The sequence below is a fragment of the Sminthopsis crassicaudata genome, chromosome 3 (genome assembly GCF_048593235.1).
Source record: "Sminthopsis crassicaudata isolate SCR6 chromosome 3, ASM4859323v1, whole genome shotgun sequence".
Classification (NCBI taxonomy): Eukaryota; Metazoa; Chordata; class Mammalia; order Dasyuromorphia; family Dasyuridae; genus Sminthopsis; species Sminthopsis crassicaudata.
Window position 1 is genome coordinate 579,700,479 of NC_133619.1, and position 23,990 is coordinate 579,724,468.

General features: G+C 41.7%; 2 protein-coding genes across 4 annotated transcripts in view; one reads left to right on the top strand and one right to left on the bottom strand.

Moving 5' to 3' along the window:
* The window catches only part of RNF121 (ring finger protein 121), a 121,500-nt gene that overhangs the window by 93,656 nt on the left and 3,854 nt on the right, over positions 1–23,990 (bottom strand). Inside the window, exon 1 of one of the 2 annotated variants that reach the window (XM_074304938.1) lies at positions 2,822–2,912. The exons of the other annotated variant lie outside the window; for it this stretch is intronic. Coding sequence (XP_074161039.1) covers positions 2,822–2,881 — 60 coding nt within the window. The 5' untranslated portion in view covers positions 2,882–2,912. Of the gene's footprint in view, positions 1–2,821; positions 2,913–23,990 lie in introns of those variants that run through there. 2 annotated transcript variants of the gene reach the window in all.
* Positions 3,396–22,626, top strand: XNDC1N (XRCC1 N-terminal domain containing 1, N-terminal like). Of its 2 annotated transcripts, none has more exons than XM_074304935.1 (10): positions 3,396–3,525; positions 5,897–6,045; positions 7,030–7,171; positions 8,074–8,229; positions 9,540–9,706; positions 12,276–12,361; positions 13,575–13,741; positions 15,771–15,867; positions 16,429–16,550; positions 21,532–22,626. In XM_074304935.1, exons 2-10 carry the CDS (start codon positions 6,001–6,003, stop codon positions 21,807–21,809), a joined length of 1,260 nt encoding a protein of 419 aa, XP_074161036.1. In that variant the 5' UTR covers positions 3,396–3,525; positions 5,897–6,000; the 3' UTR covers positions 21,810–22,626. The 2 variants fall into 2 exon arrangements, with proteins under 2 accessions (XP_074161036.1, XP_074161037.1); XM_074304936.1 differs by lacking the exon at positions 21,532–22,626 and adding an exon at positions 18,215–18,434.

Here is a 23,990-nt window from a genome sequence, read left to right on the forward strand (position 1 = left end):
TTCAATTTCCTCAAGTGATGTTATAACAAAGTAGAAAAAGCTTGGATTTGATATCAGAAGATCTGAGTTCTAGTCTTAATTTTTGTCAAGAACTCCTTGTATGACTTTAAGAAAACATCTTTCTCAGTTTCACCATTAAATAATAGTCCAAGCTTCCTCCCAATTCTACTCTACATTCTAAGGGTTCTTCTGGCTCTGACACTCTTTATTCTAGTCAATCTAATGCTATATTCTAAAGTTCCTTTCTATACCAACAACTGAGATGAATGATACAAGTAAAGGCCTTTGGAAACATTAGTTTCCCAGATCAGATATTCTAGGATTCTAAGTATCATCAGAATTTTCAACACTCAGTTTTTTCTTCTAATCATCTCACTAATACAACAGGGTCTTAATTGATAAAGGCCCATTTCCCAAGTTTTAGGATAATCCAAAGGGGGAAAATAATGCATACTACTATTAAGAGACATGCTCAGTTCTACTGCTCAGCCAAGTTGTTCTTTACTAAAGAGCTTTCAGGTTCGTCTTTCTTTGAATAACTAAAATTTTATAGGCATACATTATATGTCCTCCTCTAACACAGTTGGAGAGTCTGATAATAACTAACATTTTAATTGCGCATTATTGTATATTTACAAAGGTAATGGGAGAGAACACTGGACCTAGATTTTTGTCACTGCTCTGCCACTTGTGGCTTTCAACAAGTTTTTTTTTTTTCATTTCTGGACTTATAGAAATGATCTTCAGTGTTCCTTCCGGTTCTAAAAAGTTCCGAGATTTTATGAATTGGAGGGAACTTGAGATCATTTGGTTCAAACAATATCTGAGAAGGAATCTTCTCCAAAACACTCCCAATATTATGGTCACTCAGTCTCTGCTTAAAGACCTCCAGTGATTTGGCAACTCACTACCTTATGAAAAAGTCTTCCACACTTTTTGCCAGCTTTACTTGTTAGGAAATTTGACATTAAACCTAATTCTATCTCTTGACAAATTCCTCCTTCTGCTCCTAGAGCTGTCCTCTGGGTCCAAACAAAAATTTTTTTTACAGTTTCAAGATTCTGAAGCCAGATGCAATGAATGCTTTCCTCTTCGGATTAAAGATTTTGAAATGCAAATGCTGGATTCTTTTTCAATACAGTACAGTAGCCTATATTCTCACTCACTCACTTTCCTTTCTAAAGCTTATTTTACAGATGAGGAAACGGAGACAAAGTTAGAAGTTTTTACCAGTCTAGAGTTTCTAATTAACTAATGGTTTATAATAATAATAGCTTATGCTCATATTTAAGGTTTTAAAGCGCTTTAAACACATTTTCATATTGAGTTTATGTACATTATACCTTGATTGTTTTCCCCAGCATATAAAACCAAATGTCTTGGATTCATCTCAAGGGACTAGAGTTATATGAAAAACTGGGTCCCAGGTTTAACTCTCCTAGCAAGTTATAATGCAACAACGCTATTCATTCCAGAACAAATTATAATTCATTAACATAATGGGACTTAAATCTTTTCATAACCCGGCCTGACAAAACTTTTCTAGGTTCCCCATACATTACTCCGAATGCTTTCCGATCCAAACATAAGAATCTACTTTCTGTTTAGCACCAGTTGAAGGTTCTTCTCCCTATTTCTCCATTGTATCCCCAATGCTTCGCATTAGAATCTCAGAATCCTAGAACTAGAGGGAACCTCTGAAGGCATCTAGTCCCAAGTTAAAACACTCTTTACAGACAGCCAGTCAGTGTGTGTAGGATTGCTCCAGTGACAGATAACCATTATAGAAGAGAACTTAGGTCCAAAGTAGGAAAAAGACTGGCCCAAGCTTATAGAGCAAGTTAGTTGGCAGAAACCAGAGGAACTGGGTCTTCTATTTCCACTAAGACAAAAAGCATGCGTTTCTCAGTTCTTACCAGTGCTTCATCTATCCCTTGATCCCACTGTGAGTCTCTTGGTGCATTAGGCCAGAGGCTCCTCTCCCCTCTTTCCTTAAGGTCCCAGGCCCATCTCCGGTGAACAAAGTGCCCTTATTACCTGCCTAGTGACGGCCCACCATTCTATCACACATTTCCACAGACGCTGACAGGTCGGTGAGTTTCTCCTTGCTCAAAAGGCTATTTCCCTCCCCACATTTCCCCAGCTCCCCAGCTCTCTTGCCTCTTCAAAAATCTTCCTCTTCCATACTAGGAACTTCTGCACCATCTCCCAGGTCTGACTGTAGAATCATATATGAGACACTAAAGGGAACCGACACGTCTGGTTCAACCCCCTCATTTCATAAAGAAGGAAAGAAGGGCCCCAAGCTGAGAAGTGTCCAGGAAATGAAAGTTCCGCGAAGCCAGACTCTGTCTCGTTTTCCTATGCCGGCTTCTGGCAAACAGCAGGAGTATAATAAGTGCTTGCTAATTGCCTGACTGACCAAGGTCACAGCGATACTTAGTCGCAAAGTGAGAATTCGAACTCAGGTCCTCTGTACTTCCAAACCAGCACTGAGTCTCCCACTGTCCGCCTGCCTCCCCAGCTTTTCCCTTAACGATCTTCCTGGGTCCGGCTTCCCGGCCCTCTCTTCTCAGGATGCACTCGCCCGAGTGACCCCTTTAGTCGCCCCTCCTCAGGACCCGCCCCCGTCTGTCAGGGTACCCCTCGGGCCCAGCGCCTTCGGAGCTCTTCGCTGGTCCCTGGGAGCCTTCGAGGGTCCGCCCCCCCCCGTAACTCCCTCAGGCCCTGTTCTTTCCCCAATGCTAGTCACCCGCCTCCCGGGGGCCTTTCCCCGAGGATTGCTCCTCAGGCTCTCCGGAGGTCGCCCCAGGCCTCTCACCTCCTCCAAAACCCGTTCGCCGGCGGCACCTCCAACCTCCACCTCCACCACCGCCGCCATCTTCCCCACTCTCGCTCTGCGCCTGCGTCCGCCCCCTCAGGCCAGCGCCAGCTGCTTCCGCTGCTCTGTATCTGCTAGCCAATCATCGGCCGCAGCTTGGGTCGGGAGGGGCGGGGCCTCTAAGCCACCTGAAGGAGCTGTCAGTGTTTGGGGAGCGTCGTCCTAATTCTCCTAGAGGACTATCCTGGTATCTCCCCGAGGGAACCGCCAAGCTTTGGAAACATTCACGAATCCTACGAATTATCTAAGCGAAGGTTTTGCTGAGGAAAGTTTTCCATTTCTTTCTCTACAACTCTCCCCGATTCCTCGGGAACCGGGTAGAGTTTCGAGGAAAGGGCGCACTTGGGTGATGCTCCCTTAGAGCTCGCTTACCTCCCCTCTGCGATGTTACTCCTGGCGCTGAGAACTACAGGTCCCAGCATGCACCGAAATATTGTGGTATGGAAAGTTACCTAGGAGAATGGTGCCTTTCCTTTCAAAGCGAGTAAAGGGTGGCTGCGCGAAGGCGGGGCCTGGGGTTTGGAGGTCGGAGGTCAGAGGCCAGAGTATGGTTGTGGCGGGAACTAAGGCGCTCTGGCTGGAGACCCGGCTCTCCCTGGAGCCAAGAGGCGAGGAAGGAGGGAATGTGAAGTGAGGCCGGAAAGGTAGGTTGGCGCCAGCTTTTGAAGAGCTGTGTCTCGAACTTTAGGGCGATCCCGTTGGCAGTGGAGTGGAGGGGTGGGACGATATCTGGGTCGGAGGGATCAGCCTGCGGGCTCCCGCCGCCAGTCTAGCGAGAGGGGGTGAGGCCCATCTGTCAGCACTTTCACTCCTCCCGTGTCTAGGCAGAGGCTGCTGGGCGCGCAGCGGATAGAGCGCCGGCCTGGAATCTAGAGTTCAGATCTGGCACCGGACGCCTACCCATTGTGCGCCCCGGCCAAGTCCCTTAAACCCGTTTGTCTCAGCTCCCTCTTCGGCAAAATAAGCTTAGAAGGAACTGGCAAACCTTGTCACTGCCTCTTCCAGGACCCTAAATGAGGTCGGGGGAAGTTGGACCCATTTGAAATGACTCAACTACAACAAAGTGTTTCAGGTGCTGTGGGTGCAAAAAAAAAGCAGAAAACACAAATCCCAGTTCACAGTCTGTTGGGGGAGACAGCGAGCAAACAACTTAGTACAGACTACATATACAGGAAATGACTGACAGGGAAGCCCCTAGCATTAGCACTGGTCTAGAAAGGCCTTCTAGTGAAGATGGAATTTTCATGGGGATTTTGGTGGAAGCATTCCAGAAAGGAGGACAGCCCCGGGAAAAACTCCGAAACGGGGTGGAAAAGGAAAGAAATGCGGCCCCACCTCTTTCTCTGGTGTCCTTTCCTACCTTTCTTTAGATTGGAAGCTTTTTTTATTTGCAAAACAATTGGGATTAAGTGACTTGCCCAGAGTCACACCGCTATGACACACAGTGTTAAATGCCTGAGCCTGGACTTGAATTCAGGGCCAGTGCTTCATCCCCTGAGCCTCGGAGCTGACCCAGATTGTAAACCCTCAGGCAGGGATTTAGTCTTTTTCTGACATCCTCAGAACCTAGTACTATGAACAGACACTTGATTATTGAATTAAAGTATAAGTAGAGCAAAAGAGGTAGATATGAGGATGTGAAGGATATCCATTTTAGGAGTCACCTTCCTGGGGATCCTAGTTAAATTTGAGGGATCTAATGAAGTTTCAGAGAGAAAAAGAAAAGAGAAGGCGACCTAAGATTCGAACCTTAGAGAACATACACTATTAGGGAAGGGGAGGAGTCAGGGTAAGATGTGGGCTAATGATTCCACAGAAGAGACTGAGAAGGGGCCATCAGACAAAGGAAGAGAACAAAGAAGGGACCTAGACACAAAAACTCAAAGAGGGGATCCAGGAGCAGAATAGTCAACAATATGAGGTTTTGACACTTAAAGATCATTGGGAACTCTGGGAAAATGTCGAGATGTTGAGATCAGAAGCCTTTTGGCCTACGGTTGTGAGGGAGTGGGAGATGAGAAAGTATTGTCCTGGAGAATATGCCCCTTCTGGATTAGCATGCCAGAGATCCTGAATGGGAGGTAGAGGAGTGGGATTTTATCCTGTAGGCAGTCAGGAGCCATCTGGGAAAGGGAAAAGAGATTAAGGATCATAATCATGCTGACCTGCTCTTGCTCACATTTTCTATATTATCCATGCAGTACGCCATGCACAAACACTGATTCCCTCTGCATACATGCATCCCATCTTTTGCCCTCATATCCTCATTTATATATACCCTTATGGACCCTACAAAACTCTCTACCTCTTTGGGTTTCAGGTGCTCCCCCTTACACACATTCCCATACATACTGACAAGGTCTACACACTTACTCTTGGCCCCATTCCCAGTACTCTTCACCAACACTCAGTTTCCTGTGTGCATGCACATGCCCTCATCATCCCGACCACTCCATCTCTGAATCCCCGCACTGTGTTTTTCTTTCTTACACTGTACTTATATGACCAACTTGTCCGTGATTGCTTATAAATAGCTCTCATTTTTATGGTTCCTGATGATTAGTTCACAAAGTGCTTTTCTCATGATATCCTTCATTAGCCCCATTTTAGAGTCAAGGAAATATAGCCCAGTTTCAAGGAATGTAAAGAACTTGCTCAGATTCTACAACTCTTGTCTCTTAAAAGATAGATTGGAAGAAAGGATATTGCAGACAGAGGGATAGTTAATGCTTTTTTGCATTAATTCTCCAATTGTTTCTTGGCTGTGCTGCTTTGCTAGAAGAGACTAGACGTTTCCCAAATATCAGAACAAGCCTTCATTCCCAGTGTCCTTACACTGAGCTTACTTTAGTCAAGGGGTGTCAGCATAAAAACCATCCATTTGACAAATCCTTTTTTTCCCTGTGGATAAACAGACTGTTCCTTTGGACAGAGTTTCTCTCTTTTCTTGCTTCATCTTGCCCCATATTCCTTCTCCATTTCTTCTCAAAATCACTATGTATCTTTTTCTCCCAGAGACTGAAGGGACCAAGAAGAAGCCGAGAGGGTTGATGTGGTGACAGGGTGTGCACATATCTTGAGAGAAAGGGCTTCTTTCTGTGAAGCTTCTATGTCTTCTCATGGCTCCTGTGAAGATCAGTCACGTGGTATCGTTCTCCTCTCAGGTAACAAGGAAAAATTCAGCTAAGTAGGATCCACCCTAGGGGTAATAGATGCAGGTCTTGGACATCTCTGAGTCAGAGCAGGAGGTGTGATCCTTTCTTTGGGGATTCCCTAGATCTGATAGCAGGTACACAGCCTTTGATCTGATAGAGAGGTTTTTATGCAATCCTCCACATTCTTAGAATGGAGATGGCTAAACAGCCATTTGGATGGTCTTATGTGACACTTCTCACCCCAACCATTTGTGATAGGCCACATGATGTAGTGAATAGAGTGCTAAACTTGGATTCAGGAGAGCTGGGTAAAATCAGTCATTTTACCTCTTTGAGATTAGGTCTTTTCATCTATAAAATGGGAACAATAACATTTGGACTGCCTATTTCAAGAGATTATTATGAGGAAAGCACTTTTTAAACTTTAACATACTGTATAAATGAGAATTATTAATCATAAGGCAGATGTTTTTTCTTAGATTAGTAATGTTTCTAAAAAGTAGAAAGAGAGCCTTCCTCAGAGTCTGGAAACTTAGGTTCAAATCCTATCTGATACATACTGCCTGCATGATTCTGAGCAAGTAGCTTAACCTTTCAATACCCCTAGAAACTTGTAGATTATACATTACAAAGCACAGATGTTAGGGAGCATCCTCACCCTCTTTAAAGCTGAGATCAGAAAGGACAGCAGTATCCCTGAGCCATCCTGGGACTCCTTTCTGTTCGGGAGCAGAGAGGGGAATGACAGAGCTAAGCCCATGAGGGAGCCCCATTCTGATGGCATTGTTCTAATTTCTTCCTTTGCCACCTGTTCTGCTGTTCTTCTCAGATAGTTTTCATGGGTAAAATTAAGAAAACTAAGCTCACTAGCTTTCCTTGGCATAAGAAGTTGGGGCTGAAGGGTATCTCTCCCACTCTTAGGAATCCCTTTCCCTCTGGCTCAGTAAGGACTTCTTTTGATGATCTCTACTCTTTTGGTGGCCTCTATCCCAGGATTCCAGGTACCCTGTGGAAAACCTGCTGGACCCAAATGAACCAATGAGACCTTGGCTCAGCTCCCCTCGGGACCACAGTGGGCAGCTCAAGGTGGAGCTGCAATTAGAACGAGCTGTGCCCATCAGTTACATTGATGTGGGTAAGGAAATGTAGCCAGGAGCCTTGTAGTACAGGTTGGGGGAGGGAGGTGGCAAGATCAAGGAAGATCCACTCCAGATCCACTTTCAAGATGGGGTTAATAGTTCTCAAACTTCTTGTTCTCTGGACCCTTTTACACTTAAAAATTATTGAGGACTCTTATATGTGAATTATATCTATCATCATTTAGCACATTACAAATAAAAATGTATTATGAAAACAGTTTTGATCTTTGCAGACAACCTGAAAGGATTTCAGACCTCTAGGGGTCCCAAGACCCTGGAATGAGAGGTAAACACTTTGACAGCCATTGAACAGATCGTTTTGGTTGTAAACACTGAGCAGCTGCCATTTCACACAAGAGAGAGAAACAAGAACAAAAAAATCTAAGTCAGGTGTGGGAGTCGTGGTCCCCATTTTCAGTGATCCCTCAGAGACTTTCTGGTTTGAGACAGATCTACCTTGGGAAATCTGAGGGGAGAATACAAATTTGATCTTTGTGTTCAAGAATACCTCCTTTTTCAATCTGAACCAAGAGATAGACCACAAGTACTAAGAAATAGTTGTCATCTCTGCCAAATCAGAGCTTTGAGCTGCTGAAGGGATTGGGTTGGGCAGAGGGCTTCTTGGAGGAGATGGAACTATATAAACTGAGAAGGTTATAATAGGAATAATCTGAAATGAAAGGACTTGCCAAGGAATTAGCAAAAACTTCTGCATATTCAGAGGAATACCGAACCAACTAATAGTCATTAGGCAGAGCCAAGAGTTAGGCCTATCTAAATCAAGTTCTGAAAAGAAGAGAGTACTTGTAGCAAAAACTAATGGGCCTCTATTCCATCCCCCAACCAATTGTTAGCTAAAAGGAAGTGTCTCTTACTTCCCTGCTCTGTTTATTCCTAGGGAACTGTGGCTGTGCTTTTTTACAAGTGGATGTGGGACGTTCCTCCTGGCCTCCAGGCAGGCCTTTTCTGACTTTGCTTCCCATGGCCACACTCATGTCACCTGCTGACTCCAAACTGGGAAAGAACCGTTCTGGGGTCCGCATGTTTAAAGATGGTAAGAGGGGAGGAGAAGAGTGTGTGTGAATATGTGTAAGCTGTTATGTCATTTAACGTGAAGGATTTGTGTGCTTTATGGGAAGGTATATAGGGCGTGTGTGTGTGTGTGTGTGTGTGTGTGTACACATGGAATAACGTGTATTTTGAGGAAGTATTGAATGCAGAGCTGTATGCAAAGGAAAATATATTTCATGAATATAGATTGTATGAGAGAATAGGTCTTTGTATAAGAGATATAATCAATGATATTAGGTCAATGTGTAAATAAAGGATTTGATATTGGGGTATAGAAGGCAGTATTTGGACTTTTGTGTGTATGGGGTTTGATGCTGGGTATGCAGGAGGTCATGAATGTGCTAGATATTGGGTCTATATTGAGGTGATGGTGAGGGGTGACATATAATAATGTCTAATGTGTGTCAGGTGGCAGTGATGGACTTCTTTTTGTAAAGGATCTGTATAAAGTTTGTGTGTATCTATATAAAAATGATGTGGAATTTGTGTAGCAAGAGAGGACATATATAAGATAACAACCTCAACTTCTTGGGCTCAAGGATTGTATCATTTTTATCCTGGCATGGTCCCTTCACAAATGCTTGTTGCTTGATCAGCTAGGGTAGTAATATTCCATGTCAAACCATGGAGAAACTGGAGAAGACCTCTACCTAACGTTGTTTAGGAGGTCGCTTGGTAAAGGGTTCCTGGTCTCTGCATGCTGTCTATAAACCAGCCTTCCACTCCTGTTAGCCCTGTGTTGAACATTAGCCATAGCAATCAGAAGTGATGTGGGATACTGAGAAAATGGCTGCTGTTGGGGGCAAGAAAGTGGTGTCGGTGGGAAATGGAGTTAGGAAGGGAGGCTAGATCTATCCATTCTCATGGCTGCATAAGGACAAGGCTCAGCTGTACCTGGCCAGACTTTTCAAACCAAGGACTGGGAAAGAATGTGAGAAGGCAAGCTCTTCTTCCCTTCCTCCTGTCTATGGTTTGTTTTCTTTCTATTCTCTCTTCCTTCCATCTGCTTATCTTCTTTCTTCCCTTTCCTTTGATTCCATGACTTTCCTCTTTCTATATTCTCTTTCTCCTCCCCCCCCATGATCTTTTCATACTCCCAAAAACTCTCTTCATTTCTTTTCCTACTATCTTCTTTCCTTTTTTCCCCCTTCCATTCCCCACCTCCTTCCTTGTCTTGTCCTTCTGTTCTTCTTGTCCTCCTTTTACTACTATTTGCTTCCTCTCCTACCTCCTTACCCTCTCTTCATTTTTGTTTCTCCATAAATTTGTTCATTCCTTCTTCCAATTTTCCAGGAGATTTCCTGGCCCCAGCAGCAGATGAGAGCTGGGATAGGCTTCGAGTGACCTGCAGCCAGCCTTTCAGCCGTCGGCAGCCCTTTGGTCTCATGTTCCTTCGTGTGCGTTCTTTGCTGGAACCTAGAGAAGCCCCTGAGAGTCCTCAAACACTTGACCACAGCCAGGTATATTGGAAGTTAGAAAAGTATTAGATGCTTCCTCCTCTTTCTATGCCATTGTTGGGTTTCAGTTAGAAATCAGAGGACGAGGAGAGTCAGAATCATATAGACATACATACATACTTAGAATCAGTCACCAAAATTCCCACAATTTTGTGCCTACTTTGTGCCAAGAACTGAATTTCTCATATTTATATAATGCCTTGAAGCTTGCACAGAGATAATTTAAGAACGTAAAGAAGTAGATTCTATCACTATACCTGAAGAGGGTGTGATACTAGGCAAAGATGGGTCTTATAGGTTTTCTCTTTCTCTCTCTCTCTCTCTCCAAAATGCTAAGGATGGGTTAGAGACGAAAGAATTCACCTACTCAAAGCTGTGACAAGAAAGGCTTTATTGATTAGGAAAAGAACACCAAGATGTCTTGGTGGGCAATATCTGCTTCCAGAGAGAAGGCATATTGCAAAAAGCATAGCTTGAGAACTTTATTTTATAAAACAAGATTTGTATCTGGTAAGACTTTTCTGCTTCCAGAAGTTTGTATATCAAAAGAGTTTCTCCAGAGACTATAAATTCTTTGAGGTTTGTATAAGAAAGGAATTTTTCTTCAGACGATATAAGGTTTTGTTGGTCATTTACACTGGGCTGTCTGCTTTCCCCTCATCATACCCATACATTTCAGATGAGAAAATTGAGGCTACATAAATTACATACTTCTCCATGTTCACATATCTGGTAATTGACTAAGATGGAATTTGAATCCAGATCTCTTGATTCTAAGTTCAGCACTATTTCTTCTGTCATGGCCAAATGCATGTGTACAGTTAAACTCTAGTTTAAAAAAAAAACAAAAAAAAAAACAAACAAACTAAGAAACTGTCATGTTCATCTCTAGGTCCCTTACATATTCTTAAAACAGGGCTTCATCTACATCATTTAATCCTAAATAGTCCATAAGCACAAAATACACACAGGAAAGGAAATTACATTCTGGCATTTCAGTAAAAACTGAAAAGTAGTTTGGCAGAAATTAGATTTAGCCTATCACAGACACAATAAGTGCCAAACAGATGTAAGAACTAAATATAAAAGGTCACACATTATTAAGATGCTAGAGGAGAAGAAGTAAAACTATGGTGAATAATTCATAACTAAAAAGGGGTTGAGCTGATCATAAATGATAAAATTATCAACTTCATTTCCATGAAATTAAAAACTTTTTTACATGAGAAAAATAAGTGAAACTAGAGTTAGAGAAATAATTAATGAGAAAAAAGTATTTTCAGCAAATATCTCTAAGTAACAGCATTACAAATTAAAATAACTTAAGTTTCATCTCTAACTCATCAGATTAGCTAAGATGACAAATGTTGGGAGACCTGTGGGAAGACTCATTAATGCACTGTTAGTGGAGCTATGATTTGGTTCAGCTGTTCAAAATAATTTGTAATTATTTCATTCCTTTTTGTAATAGCAAAGAATTAGAAAGTAGTTATGGAGTGATTGTGTGTTTGATCTTTTTTCCATCAAGTCTGACTCATAATCCAATTTTTAGGTTTTCTTATCAAAGATACTGGTATGGTTTACCATTTCCTTTATCAGCTCATTTTAAAAATGAGAAAACTGAGGCAAACAGGATTAAGTAACTGCTCAGAGTCACACAAGCTAGTAAATGTCTAAGGTAAGTTTTAAACTAGGAAAGATTAGATTTCCTGACAACAAATCTAATTGGGAAATGGCTAAGCAAATTACGGAGTTTGGGGTAATATCACTGTATTGGAAGAAATGATGACTATGAATTGCAGGGAAATTTGGGAAGCTATTTGTGAAGTGAAGCTATTTTGAAGTTAGCAGAAGCCAGATAATAAAACACCTAACCATATAAAAGTAAAAGAAAACAACATTGAAGCACTTTTGCAGAGTCACATAATTGCAGAATGCTATAGAGTAGTACTTAAAACTTTTTCTACTAGCAAGCCCTTTTGACCTGAGAAATTTTTACACAGCCCTGGATTTATGAGTATATATAATGGGTATACATGTAAACATTTACTGAGAATGATCCCTACATTCAGGTATGAGATCCCATAATTTAAGAAGCTTTGCTCTAGAGAAACCTGTCTCCCCCTATGAAACCTATATTTTCAGATATGGCCTTTGGGCCATTTTGTTTTTGCCCAGTGTAGTGAATTTGTTACAAGAGAAGATTTAATGGATGGAGAAATGGAATCATTAGAGAGTGACAAAACATAAAAAGAAAGCATCAATTAAACATTTAAAGGCACAGGTAAGGCACATTCAAGAGGGAGAGAAACCAATCTCAAGTCAAGGTGATAATCCCTGAGTTGGATGTCAAAAGATTTCAGTGGGCAGAAATGAGTAGAAGAGATGTCAGTCCATGCACATAAAAATAGTATATCAATCATAAGTCCACAATAAATATAGACACTTATAAATTGGATCATAATTTTGAAGATGCACACCTGGGGAAGAGAACTGATAAGCTAATGTTTGTAAATGGTGCCCTCTAGTGGTGAGCATTTGTATTTATGTATTTCAATTTCCCTTATTAAAGGTGGAGCACTCTGTACAAGCACCTGAAGCCAGCCCTTGGCTTGCTAGCCCTGCTATCCGGAGAACATTCTTCCCAGATCCACAACCGTATGTAGTATCAGGGGCAAGGGAAAATGCATTTGCATTTGAAGGAAGAGAAACAGCCCCATTTATGCTGGCTCCTGTGGAACTACTGATAGTCTCTTACCCAATGTTAATAAAGCAGAAAAGGTTTCAGCTTTCATATTGTCCTGGCAAGGGTATCTGAATAGCAGTATTGAGACCTGAACCTGTTTCTATTCCTTTTCCCCTTCTCTGACCTTCCAGGTTTCTCCTAATCCTAAAGGTGACTTGTTTTTTTCTTTCCTCCCTTCAGGTTTAATACTCTGGGGCTGGTTTCTTTGCTGCCTCTTCATCCTCCTGATATTCATAACATCTTTATACATCAATAGATCCAGTCCTTCTGAAGGCATTATTTCATCTGACAAAAATACCTAGTCTCATATCATCATAGCCTCTTAATTTGACATATACATATACTATATCTCCTGGGTCCCCTCCTTCCCCAATCTGAAATAGACCTGACCTTCAAAGTCATAGTTTAACATACATAATGTCTTAGCTATAGAGATGGAAAGAATCTCAGGGGCTGTCTATTACCAGCCCATTTTACAAATGAGAAAACAGAGGCCCAAGATTATTTTCTAACTACTAAGTATCAGAGTAGCTGATTCCTGACCATTTTTCTTTTTCTTTTCTTTTTTTATTTTTTTATTAAAGCTTTTAATTTTCAAAACATATGCTTGGATAATTTTCAAGATTCACCCTTGCAAAACCTTGTGTTCCAAATTTTTTCTCTCCCTTCCCCCCACTCATCTAGACAGCAAGTAATCCAACATATGGTAAACATGGGTAATTCTTCTATACATGTTTCCACAATTATAGTGCTACACAAGAAAAATCAGATCAAAAAGGAAAAAAAATTGTTAAAACAAAATGCAAGTGAACAACAAAAAGAGTGAAAATACTGTGTTGTGATCCACACTCAGTTCTCACAGTCCTTTATCTGGTTGACTATTTTTCTACGTATGCAATATTGTTGGCGTATCAGGTCAGGATCTATATAGCCAGATAAAGAAAACGTGGAAATGGTATCTGGGTATTTTCAGACTGGAAGCTCTAAAAGCAGGATCACATTGTTTACTCTGATGTCTTGCCTAATCAAAAAAAGAATATGTAGTTCTGCTAACCATAGAAAGGGCCCTTGATCTTGTGCTTGTAACTGAGCATACTGCCAACCTCTCTCTCTCTGCCCCTACAGGAGCCATGGGCAAGTGACTGAGCTCAGAAACCGCCTACAGCAGCTGCAGCCTGGGGCTTTGGGGCGCTCAGCCCACATGGTACTGTCTGCTGCCTGCCGGGCCCGTCCATCTATCTCAAAGAGGTTCCACCAAGGAGAACCATCACCCAACCACACAGACGATTCAGGTCAGGCTACCGCCCCATGTATATTTTCCCTTGGTTCCCAACTCCTTACACTCTTTGGCACTTATTATCTTTACACTCATTTCTCTGGCCCACTGGGGTTACAAACAAGAGCTGGCCTACAAACCAGTTTCTGATAGAAAAATTAAAAGCAAGGAAATTAATAGTTTGTGTTTGTTTTCATTGAAGTGAGTTCTTATTCCTCTAGAAGAAATGAGGAAGGGAAATAATTTGTGCATCAATTTTTTTTTTAAAGATAAAAAGGGATTATTTATCATTCTAAAGGGAGAAATAAGGGAAAGAATGATATTGTATTCATTCCTAATATCCTTTATGATTTCACTGGGTATCCTGAGTTCACGCCATGCTCTTATTGTGGGTATTTATGATGTCTTACCTCCCTAGGATATCCCCTCTAAGGAAACTAAGTACTACTGGGTGGGTGCCTGGGTGCCTAGAGGTCTCAAACAATAACAATTGTCTTTTTAATAGCAGTTTATAGTTCATTTTTACAGCATTTTACAGCAACCACAACAGCTCAGTGAATTAACATGCTGGGTATTATTAGCCCAGTTTTACAGATGAGGAAACCAGGACACAGAGTTTCAATAATTTGCTTATGGTCATAAAGCTAGCTAGTGGTAGAGATAGAGTCTGAACCCACGTCATCCTGATGCCAAGTCTATCACTTTCCCCTACACCACATTGTCTCAGGATGAGGAAACTCCAGGTTTTCCATCCATTTGATTGTTTTCTCAATTCCCTTAGGAAAGTCATCTAAAGATATCCCCTCAGCAAATTAACTATGACCTCAGGTAATGGTATTTTGACTAATGGATCTTTTTGTTTAAGAAAGAAGAGTATTAAAAAGACAGAATTGGGAATTAAAGAATTTGCCAATGTGGACACTTTGCTGGGTAACCAGTCCTTGTCTATGACAATTAGTTGAAATTCTCCTTACAAGATGTCCACCTTATTTTGTTGTAACTCTATGCTCACCTAACAATATTATGATCCAAACAATCTCCTATATTCTGATTAGAGGCTTCAGATCATATCCATTATGCCCTTTGATCTTTGTAATGACTTTGTGAACTAAGGTGGGGCAGATCTTAATTTCCCAACTTTGCAGATAACAAAACTAAGGTTCACAGAAGCCAAATAATTTATTCAGGACCATACAACTGATAAATGGAATATCTGCCGTTGGATCCCAAATCTTCCTTTGTTTTTTGTTTTGTTTTGTTTTTTTCCCCAGGATATCTAATTATATTTGATTAATGTGGATTTTTCTTTTCTTTTTTTCTTTTTAATAGTTTTTTTTTTTTTTCCCCAAATACATGCAAAGATAGTTTTCAGCTTTCACCTTTATAAAATCTTGTGTTCCAAATTTTTCTCCTCTCTCTCCCTCTCTCCTCCCTAAAACAGCAAGCAATCCAACATAGGTTACGCATGTGCAGTTCTAAACATATCCATATTCATCATGCTGCACAAGAAAAATCAGATCAAAAAGGAAAAAAATGAGAAAGAAAAAAGCAAGAATGCAAACAAATAACAGCAAAAAAAGATGAAAATACAATGCTTTGATCCACAGTCTCCATAGTTCTCTCTCTGGATGCAATTAGCAATTTCCATCCACATCTGTTGTAATTGCCTGGTTTTTCTTCTAAATGTTCTTTCCATTGCATTTGAATATATTACACTGTTTTTCTAAACAAGTTTGACAAGAACAATCCAAAAAATGGAATGGAATGCTTCAAAAGAAAGGGAGTTTGTTTTGGTAAGATTTAGGTAGAATTGGAATGACATTTTTAAGAACTTTTGTATAGATGTCAATCTATAGGTAAAAGTGTACTGCATTTTCAGATCAATCTATTATTTCCTTGATTGTGCTAAATCCAGCTTGCAGACCTGTGATTGTATAAAGGTTACTGATACACCAGCATCCAGTTCTGAGAGTCTAAATTGTGAACTTAAAGTGCTGTACATTTGGGGAATGTTCTCATTAGTGATGATGACCTTGGATTGACAGATGTCCCTGAGGCCGACGAGCTGGGGCCACGGGAGCAGAATTCAAAGAATGAGTCAAGAAGGACAAAGAGACGGAAGCTACCAAACCCAAAGAGAAGGTAATGAGAAACCCCACAGCACCACCTTTTACCTGTCTTAGTACTGTCCTCCTTAGCTCCCCCATGTCCTCTTGAAAGGAATGTCCCTGTTTCCATGGCCCTCTCCCTAATATCCTTCTGATGACTGCCTGTTTTGTGGCTGACTGATCCTAGGGTCTCAGTGGGCTACCAGCTATGGCTACTGCTAAGATAACTGAACAGGAGCAGTATCCACAGAAATTGGGATCATTCTTATTCTTTATGGGAGCCTCTGGTCAGTAGAGAGATGTACACCCCTGCTCAGGGAGTAGAAGCCTTAACAGATCCCCTGAAGGATATTTCTACAGAGTGGCAATTTATCTGTTGTGTGCAGCTGAAGGGTCTTTCAGTGGAAAACTTGAGAGGATGGGCTGGGATCAGTCATGGAAAGCTGCCTGGAGGAGCTAGGTTCATAGAAAAGCTTAGATTGATGCTGAATTCAGGGAGGGAGTCCCTAGAGTGGTGAATACCCCTTCAGAGATTTGATGTCCCCCCCCAGGCCTCTGTGGCTAGTAACACTGTACTCTACGTTTTGTCCCTCAGGCCTCCAGCTGCTGCAGGTCCTCGGCAGTGCAGGAAGATAAAGCCACCACAACAACAGGCCCCCCAGCCACAGACGGGCAATGACCCTGGTCCAGAGACTGGCTGGTGCCCCATCTGTGCAGGTGAGGGATACTGCTGCTTCCTTTTACTTAGAGGAACTTGGGCCTGTCCCAAGCCACAGTCACCCAGCCAGCCTGGCTAAGTCACTACTGCCAGCACTCTCTTGGGTTTAGGAGGGCAGGGAAGGTCTGGTTCCTCTTTTCTCTGTCATTCTCCCTCCTTTTCCTTATTTCTACTTCCCCATCTTGTCTCCCCTTCATTGGGTTGCCCTTTAGTCTAGTTCAGCTATAATAGTGGGAGAGGGATCCTCAGAGAAATGTTGTTGGTGCATTTAGGTTTTAGAATGCTTTGTTTCTTTTTTTCTTTTCTTTTTCTTTTTTTTTTTTTCCCCCCGGAATACTTTCTTTCTTGTCCACCACTCCCTTACACGGGCTGTTGAGCTGCCTCCTCAAGCTTTTTGAGGATAGGGACCGTCTCACTTTTGTGTCTGTGTCTTTGGTGCAAAGCAAAGTACACATAGTAAGAAAGAAGACTTTGGTTAGGAGCTTCACAGGAATGGTGAAAGGAACCAAGGCACTTGGTTATCACTCTGTCCCAGAGCAAAGGAGTGTGAGAATGAACACAGGTTCAAGGCCGATGGCAAGATACCCAGAGTAGATGAGACCTGAGACATGAAGAGTGGGGTGGGGCCAGTTGTGTTTGTACTTTCTCCCCATGCTGCCATCTAGCCTTTGGGCAGAGATCCAAATCTGAGTGCATTAACCCCCTCCTCATCCACATGTCCTCTCCTCCCACCCCATTCCCATCCCTGAAAGTGGAGAAAAGGGGTTTGGCAACAATCAGTTCCGTGGGTCACGGTCCAGACCTGGAGTGAGGGTGGTTGAGGGAGATATGTGACCCTTCTCCCCAAATCCAGCCCTTAATTTTGTATTCCACCTAGAACATATCCCTGTATATTCCAGTTAGAGCACTGATGTAGGAGTCCAAAGACGTGGGTCCAAATCCCAGCTCTACCATTTCTTAGTCATGTGAGTAACTATATAACATCAGCTGTCTGAACCTCCCTTTCTCATCTGAAAGGTGGCAAGAGTCCTGTGCTATGGCTTTCACAGGGTAGGCATATGAGGAGAGTTCTTGGTGCACCTTGGAGCACCATGGAGATGAGAGTTAGAGTTTGTTTTTTCACTTATCCAACAAATATTTTGTTTGCACATACTGTATATAAGGACCTGGCCTGTGAGCAGATACAAGATAAGAGGCAAAGCTGCCCTCCAGGAGTTTGCTGCCTAGTGAGAGGAGAGCCCAGAGAACGGTTGCACAAACTGTTTGGGAAAGGAGGAGGGATTGTGGCTGGTTGTCTCCCATATCTGAAACCACAGAGCTCTTGGACTTTTCTTAGCTCCTCATCTCTTAGTGTCAGTCAGTTACTAGCATGCCAAGGTCACCTTCACAGCATCCCTTCAGTCTCAGCTGCCCCTCCTTGGATTGCTGTAACAGCCTCCTGACATGTTCTGCCTCCATCCTCCTTCCTTCCGGGTGTCCTTTTGAACACTACAGCCCATCATTTTCAGACTCTGAAGTCTTTGATGGTTCCCTGTGGCTTCTGAGTAAAGTTCACCTGGCTTCGGGGCCCTCCACATTCATATTACCCTGGCCTTTCAGCTTTATGACATATTATTCCACTGTAAGCTTCAGTTCAGACTGGACTTAATTCTTTGTCCTCCAGATGGAGTCCCTGCTTTCCTATCTCCCTGTCTTTGTTGCTCAACCTCAAGCTTGGAATTGCCATGTAAAACAGAGGTACAAATAGTTAATTATATCCAATGTATATAACCATTTAAAATCCATTTTAGTTATATTAGGGATGAGAAAGATGGAATAGAAGTTGTAAATTAAGAAAGATTTACTTGTTTGAGGAAATCCAAGGCCCAGAGCACTGTAAGAGGTAAAGAACATTTGTGTCTCATCAGAAGCAAGAACAGAAGCAGTATTGCCAACAGCTATCAGTACATCAGCTAAAGCACTCTCTATCTAAAGCAGAGTAGCTCAGGATTTCTGGACTTATCTTACAGATAATTTCTGGATTCTTAACCAACATAGAACCAATAGCTGCTGAAATGAAAGTCATTAAGGCACCTTAGGAAGAAATGACCATTTCAACTTAAGAGTTTGGGAGAGAAGAGGAGAAAGCTGGACAGTCTGACATCCACCATAGATAACTGAAGAGCAGCCTTCCAAGAGATCAGAAAAGGGATTGGCAGGATCCCATGCCAAGTTAAGTCAACCAGAATGTATTAAATAACAGGCATCATACTGAGCACATGAATACAGAGAAAGGTATAGCACAAGCCCCTGTGCCTGAGAGTCATATGTTTAATGTGAGAAACCTGAAAGGAAGTACATAATGATGTAGCACTTACAAAGTTCCAGGCCTTGTGGAGGTAGTTTACAAATATTATCTGACTTTTATTCTCATAACATCCCTGAGAAGTATAAGATACAGGCTCTAGAGGACTAGCAATTAGAATTTTTACATAAAGGAAGAGGAATTGTCTAAGGGGAATGATGAGGTTGCACAAGGAGCTCCCCCTCCAACTCAGATTAAAAAAAAAACAAAAAAAAAAAACACAGAAAATGGAAACAAGGACCAGTTTGAGCCAGTCCTATAAAACATTGTCAGATGTGATAAAACTCAAGTGAACCAAGCCTAGTAAAGAAACCAAGAGACAGTAAGAGGGTTTTATTGTTGGGAAAGGAGACTCAGAGAAGGGATAGGGCATAGGGTAGATGAAATGGTGAATCACTGTGGCCAGACAGGCATCTGACTTCCCCTTCCCTTCCAAGAAGAATGATGTTTGTATGACTAGGGACTGAAAGCATGTGACAAATGGGGAGTGGATACTCAAGATGAGGAAGAGGTAAGATAAATTCATGCCTTGAGGCCCAGATGAACTGGGCCCTAGGATAGTAAAAGAGTACACTGGGAGGGGAGAGGGGGAAAGTGTTGAATTCCTGCTAATAATCTTTGAAGATCATGGGGCAGAACCAAAGAGGAACAAGCTTCCTGGTTCTCAGAATCAGGAAAAGCAAAATCTGTATGGGTTGTTGAGCTTGATTTCAATTCTTCACTGAATTCTAGACGACATTACGTAAGTGGGTTATAAACTACTGAGCTACTATTCATGGTCTCCAGCAGATGGCTCTGTTGATTGATCAAGGAATGCTTCACCGAGACAATGCGGTAAAAAAAAAAAAAAAAAAAAAAACCTTTCTGGAGATCTCCAAGCAAAGGTCTAATGGGGAGCTGTAGAAAAACATTTTATTTAGGTATGTGTTGGAGCCTCAGTGGACTTCTCCAACTCTAGATTCTATGAAATGTCCCTGAACGTTTCTTCATCCTTTCAGTTAGTCATGATATTTCCCCCTTGAATCTCATGTACCAGTTTGCACTTAACATGTATTAATTCATCTTATTCTCCCAAACTTACTCATCATCAAAAATTTTCCATATTTTTGTTGAAAATAGCACCACTCTTCTAGTTTCCTCATTTTATACCCTCAGCTTCATTCTCAAGTGTCCAAACAGTTGAATAATCTTGCCATTTCTATTTTTGCTACATCACTCTCATTCAATCCCTACTTTATACTCACACCCTCAGGCCACACCCCACACACACTTCGGTTCTCATTACTTCTTGCCCACAGTTTTACAATAGTCTCTCTGTTTTAAGCCTCCCCATCTTTCTGGCTTCCTTATACATGCCTCCATTTTCACTCTCTACTATCCATCCAAACTAACTCTCTCTTTGTTCTTTGCACTTGGCATTTCAGAGCCGGAGTCTTTGCATGGGCTCTCCCCTAAGTGCTCCCCTGTCGCTCTTTACAGAGTCCCCTCATTTCCTTTAAGGCTCTATCCAAACTCCAGTGTCCTGCCCAAGTCTTCCCCAGCCCAAGACTACTTCATATTTATTTATTGTTTGTTTGCTTGCATATATCCCATGGACACCTTTGACAAAAGGGAAGATTTTTGAGGGAAGTGCTTGTTTCAGTTTTTATATTTGTATTCCCAAAACTCAGTGCAGTGCCTGGCAAGTGGTAGGCTCCAAATACATATTTGTCAATTAATTGGGAATAATAGTTTCCTTTTTATGAGTTTTATTCCTCAGAGTATCAGAGAGCTACTATTCATGGTCTCCAGCAGATGGCTCTGTTTGTTGATTGATCAAGGAATGCTTCATAGAGACAATGCGGTAAAATGGCGGATATTTGCTTTAGACTTGGTACTTACATGCTCTGTGGTCATGGGTGAATCCCTTAAGCTCTCTAAGCTTGGGTTTTCATCAGTAAAATGGGAATAATAATATCTCTCACAAGGCAGTTGTGTGTTTCAATTGAGATAAATTATATAAAATGCTCCACATACCTTGAAGAACTGTTTAAATGTGGACTGTTATGGTATAAATGGCATTTGAACCATGAAAGAGGGGGGTACAGCATCCACAGGGAGAGATGAAGAAGCTTTGAGGCTCTTTGCTAGGGATTATATAGGAAAGAAACAAGTCTGATCAGTGGGAAGTAAATTACTGTAATCTAATCCAGTTCAGGAAGGTGTGATACATATTCATAGAGCTCAGGTCATCCCAGAAAGGAAAATTGCTTTGAGTTTGGACTTAGTGTTGGAAGGCTTTCTAGTGGAGCTATAAGAATGGGTCAGCATGTAATTACTGAGCACTTGCTATATATAAATGAAACTCCATGTTGGCCCAGATTGTGGGTGTGTCAGGAACAGGAAAAGAAGCAGCCTCTGCTACAGCTTCGTGCCTGGGGAGATGTTGCAGTTGTGTTAGCTGGAGGTCAAGGCCTGGCAGGTTGGGGTGTGCATCTCTGATTCAGAGTCCCACAGCTAGGTTAGCTTTTTCTTTACTAAGGAACTCTTTCCTCCCTCACTCTGGACTTTGGCTTAGTGCAGGTTTTCATTTCCATGAAAAAAACATGCCAGTTTTGTTAATTCCTCTGCCCTTCTCTTTCTTTCCTCTTTCCTAGGGTCCTTCAGCTTTAAAGACCTTCCCCTCCATGCTGCCACCTGTGGAGAGAGCTCCCCGCCTCATCCAGGCTCACCCTCTTCCTCATCATCCTCTTCCTCCTCGTCCCCATCTTGGACTCCATCTTCATTGCACCCTGAATCCTCTCTGGAGAGCACACCACCACCCTCCTGGGTACAATGCCCCATCTGTCAGTGCTACTTCCCAGTGAGGGAGGTGGCGTGGCATGCCAGCAGGTGTGGAGAACCCCCTGAGAATCCTTGGATGATCCTGGACTAGACCTTGCCCCACATGCTTTGACTTCCTACACCCAGCCATTTTGCTAGATTCCAGGAAGGTGGAGGTACAAGCTACAAGATAAGCCCTTAAGGCTAGGGGTCCCAGCCCTCCCCCCACTTCCATATTTATTTTACCCTTGGTTATGAAAGAGCATGAAATGGCAGAATTCAGGCCTGTGGGATTGCTGATAACATTAGGCTCAGCTTCATTATTATTCTGGGTTGCCATGACAATTGTTGCCAGGATACTCTGTTCTCTGCCAACCGTTCTGCCTCTCTCCCAGGGAAGTCAATTTAGATTAATGGATAAACAGACTTGGGCTATGGTGTTCTGCCTGGTGCCCCTCCCCCCGGTAGCAGAAAAGGAGCTCAGCCTTGTTTGAAATGATCCTGCAATCCAGCTGAACATGTTCTGCAATATTAACCCTGTGTTTTCCATGTTGCAAGGGAAGAGGAAACTGAAGATTTTTTTAATGCAAAAACCTCATGTTTAACTCCAGGTCCTCTGGGGAGCTGGAAGTCAGAACAGTCCAAGATGCCTTTTAATTAGTGGTCTGACTATGTGACCTGAGTAACTCATGAAACCTGTTGCATCTCAGTTTGTTCATTTTTAACTAAGGGATTATTATCTGCACATCTCAATATTGCAGGCTTTTTGCAGGTACCCTGCAAGTTGTCGTAGTTTGAAAACTGATTTGTAATCAATAGACAGTAATCTTCACAAAGTATTAGAGAGAGACTTCTTGGAGAAAGCTTCTCTCTCTCTTTTTTTTTTTTAATTTAATTTTTTTTTTAATTGTATCTTTTTATTGACAAAATATATGCCTGAGTAATTTTTTTACAACATAATCCCTTGCACTCACTTCTGTTTCGACTTTTCCTTTCCCTCCCCTAGATGGCAAGCAGTCTTATACATGTTAAATATGTTATAGTATATCCTAGATACAATATATCTGTGCAGAACCAAACAGTTCTCTTGTTGCACAGGGAGAATTAGATTCAGAAGATAAAAATGACCTGGGAAGAAAAACAAAAATGCAATACAATTTATACTCATTTCCCAGTGTTCCTTCTCTGGGTGTAGCTGATTCTGTCCATCATTGATCAATTGGAACTGAATTAGACCTTCTCTTTGTCAAAGATATCTACTTCCATCAGAATACATCCTCATACAGTATTGTTGTTGAAGTGTATAATGATCTGATTCTGCTCATTTCACTCAGCATTGGTTCATGTAAGTCTCCAAGCCTCTTATATTAATCCTGCTGGTCATTTTTTATATAACAATAATATTCCATAACATTCATATACCACAATTTACCCAACCATTCTCCAATTGATGGGCATTGATTCATTTTCCAGTTTCTAGCCACTACAAAAAGGGCTGCCACAAACATTTTGGTACATACAGGTCCCTTTCCCTTCTTAGTATTTCTTTAGGATTTAAGCCCAGTAGTAGCACTGCTGGATCAAAGGGTATGCACAATTTGATAACTTTTTGGGCATAATTCCAGATTGCTCTCCAGAATGGTTGGATTCTTTCACAACTCCACCAACAATTCATCAGTGTCCCAGTTTTCCCGCATCCCCTCCAACATTCATCATTATTTGTTCCTGTCATCTTAGCCAATCTGACAGGAGTGTAGTGGTATCTCAGAGTTGTCTTAATTTGCATTTCTCTGACCAATAGTGATTTGGAACACACCTTCATATGAGTGGAAATAGTTTCAGTTTCATCATCTGAAAATTGTTCATATCCTTTGACCATTTATCAATTGGAGAATGGCTTGATTTCTTATAGCGTCAATTCTCTATATAATTTGGAAATTAGGCCTTTATTAGAAGCTTTAACTGTAAAAATGTTTTCCCAGTTTGTTGCTTCCCTTCTAATCTTGTTTGCATTTGTTTTGTTTGTACAAAAGCTTTTAAATTTGATATAATCAGAATTTTCTATTTTGTGATCAATAATGATCTCTAGTTCTTTGGTCAGAAATTCCTTCCTCCTCCACAAGTCTGAGAGAGAAACTATCCTATGTTCCTCTAATTTATTTATAATCTCATTCTTTATGCCTAAATCATGGACCCATTTTGATCTTGGTGCATGGTGTTAAGTGTGGGTCCATGAATAATTTCTGCCATATTAATTTCCAGTTTTCTCAATAGTTTTTGTCAAATAATGAAT